At 38.8% G+C, this 2,407-nt stretch overlaps 1 protein-coding gene across 1 annotated transcript; it reads left to right on the top strand.

Moving 5' to 3' along the window:
• The first annotated feature begins 1,319 nt into the window (after positions 1-1,319).
• Positions 1,320-2,207, top strand: LOC145125564 (thaumatin-like protein). The gene is made up of 2 exons (XM_079061011.1): positions 1,320-1,420; positions 1,496-2,207. The coding sequence occupies exons 1-2, from the start codon at positions 1,375-1,377 to the stop codon at positions 2,158-2,160; spliced, it is 711 nt and encodes a 236-aa protein (XP_078917137.1). The 5' UTR covers positions 1,320-1,374; the 3' UTR covers positions 2,161-2,207.
• The last annotated feature ends 200 nt before the right edge of the window (positions 2,208-2,407 follow it).

The following is a 2,407-nucleotide window of genomic DNA, read 5'->3' as shown; positions in this document are numbered from 1 at the left end:
TTGGGTCGGTATCCTAGTATATAGGATGAGAATATGTTAGTGACCTGTTAGATCGATATTGTGGTTATGGATTGGTTCTATGCTTTGTGATCTGTTAGATCGGTTTGACTGTTAGATATATATACATGCTAGTGTTATATGATATCTATATGCACATGATTGTACTGGTGATAGGATGATGCTATGTTAGTGACCAGTTAGGTCTGTATCCCGGTTATTGGGATGTTGCAATGATTAGTGATCTGTTAGATTGGTTTGACTGTTATATGATATGAGCTAGCGTATGATATTTATGTGTACATGTTTGTTTGATTGGGGGTTGGGTTGAGGCGGTCATGCTTCGTGCTATAGGCCAACATACCCGGTGAGCGGTCCGGATAGGCTGTAGGCCCTGCGAGGCGGTCCAGTCACGCCGAAGGCTCAGGAGCGGCCCAGATAGGCTGTAGGCCCTGCATGGCGGTCCAGTCAGGCTGAAGGCTCATTATGCATGTTGTTATGTATTTGTTATATGATATGGTTATATTTGTATGACGTTGGTATTTTGGGGAAACTCACTAAGCTTCGGGCTTACAATTGTTGATTTTATTTCAGGTATTTCTGATGATCGCGGGAAGGCGAAGGCGTGATCGTGCACCTCCTCATATTTTCATGACTGATTCTGGGGATACTCTGATGCTTAAACTATTTTGAAAACAAATTGTAATAATTTAATGGTTTTAAATGTTTTAAAAAGTTTTAAATTTGCTTGAATTTTACGGGTGTTACACTTGACGACAAAAAGCTTAACCAATCCAGAATACGGATGATACAGAGCTTTGCAGTTAGATGTTGGATGTGTGTGCTGATGAAGTTGTATGACGGAGTTAAAATCGATTCATAAAGATATGTATGTATGTTTGGTTAAATTGTGTGAAAGTTTTGTAAGTTCTTTTTGTTTTTTTGGGTTTTTTGGTTTTTTGGTGTTTTTTTTTTTTTTTTACCCTCATGATTATATATAGAAAAAAAACGTAAAGTATATATATATATATATATATATATATATATATATATATATATATATATATATATATATATATATATATATATATATATATATATATATAGAGAGAGAGAGAGAGAGAGAGAGAGAGAGAGAGAGAGAGAGAGAGAGAGAGAGAGAGAGAGAGAGAGAGAGAGAGAGAGAGAGAGAGAGAGAGAGAGAGAGAGAGAGAGAGAGAGAGTCAAATGACGATGAAACTTAAAGAGTGCAGCCTTACCCCTACAAAACAGGGTTGCATTCTTTGTGTGCGTATGCCCATTTCTATTAATTTTATTTACAAGAACTTTATATAAATATCTCTTTTTGACAAGTACGTATCATGTTATCCGTTTTTAATGGCTCTTAAGCATTTCTCGGTGGTCGTACTTCTCTCTTCTTTGGGTATGTATCATGTGTTTTTTGCTTCAATACTTCCGCTTTTCTTGCTGATAATATTTCCTGGTATTTCTTATACAGGTGTTGATGCAGTAGTTTTTACATTCGAAAACAGATGTGCCATGACCATATGGCCTGCGATCCAACCTTCTGCCGGGCGACCCTTACTCATGAAAGGTGGTCTTGAGCTTAAACCTCAAGAATCAACGAATGTGACAGCGCCAATAGGATGGTCAGGACGCTTTTGGGGCCGAAGCGGATGCACCTTCAATAATCATGGTGAGGGAACATGTGAAACTGGAGACTGCGCAAATGGTCTTTACTGCAACGGTGCTGGGGGACAACCCCCAGCTTCCCTAGCTGAGTTCACCCTCGATAGCCCTTTAGATTTTTATGATGTGAGCCTCGTGGATGGATACAACTTGCCCATATCGGTATTCCCATATGACGACTCGCGAGTTTGCCCCAGCATTAGGTGTGACACTGACTTGAACCTACACTGCCCTTCTAATCTGCAAGTTAAAGGGAATCATGGAGAGACGGTGGCCTGCAAGAGCGGATGCACAGCTTTTCAGTCACCTGAATATTGTTGCACTGGTCAGTTCCAGGATCCTAATATATGCAAGCCCACGAAATACTCGGAATATTTCAAGCATGGTTGCCCTACTGCTTACAGCTATGCTTTTGATGACGGATCAAGTACTTTTACCTGCCGAGAAGCCAATTACATGATCATATTCTGTTAAAACTATTTGGAAAGAATAGAATATCGTATTTTATAAGCATGTATCATCTATAATTCCTTACTGTGAAGATTACAGGAATAAACGGAATGACTTATGGTTGGTATGTATGACCACTAATAATTTTATAGTTCTACAACATGATCTTAATAACACAAGATCATGTGTCTTAGTGTCACAGAGCTTGTGTCATGGAAAATGAAATGGGCGGAAGATGAGGGTCAAAAGCTATCATGACATATATATATAT

This window comes from Lactuca virosa, chromosome 7, assembly GCF_052849685.1.
Source record: "Lactuca virosa cultivar CGN04683 chromosome 7, Lactuca_virosa_CGN04683_v6, whole genome shotgun sequence".
Classification (NCBI taxonomy): domain Eukaryota; kingdom Viridiplantae; phylum Streptophyta; class Magnoliopsida; order Asterales; family Asteraceae; genus Lactuca; species Lactuca virosa.
Note: the sequence above shows the minus strand (reverse complement) of the source record. Positions and strands in the feature narration are given on the sequence as shown.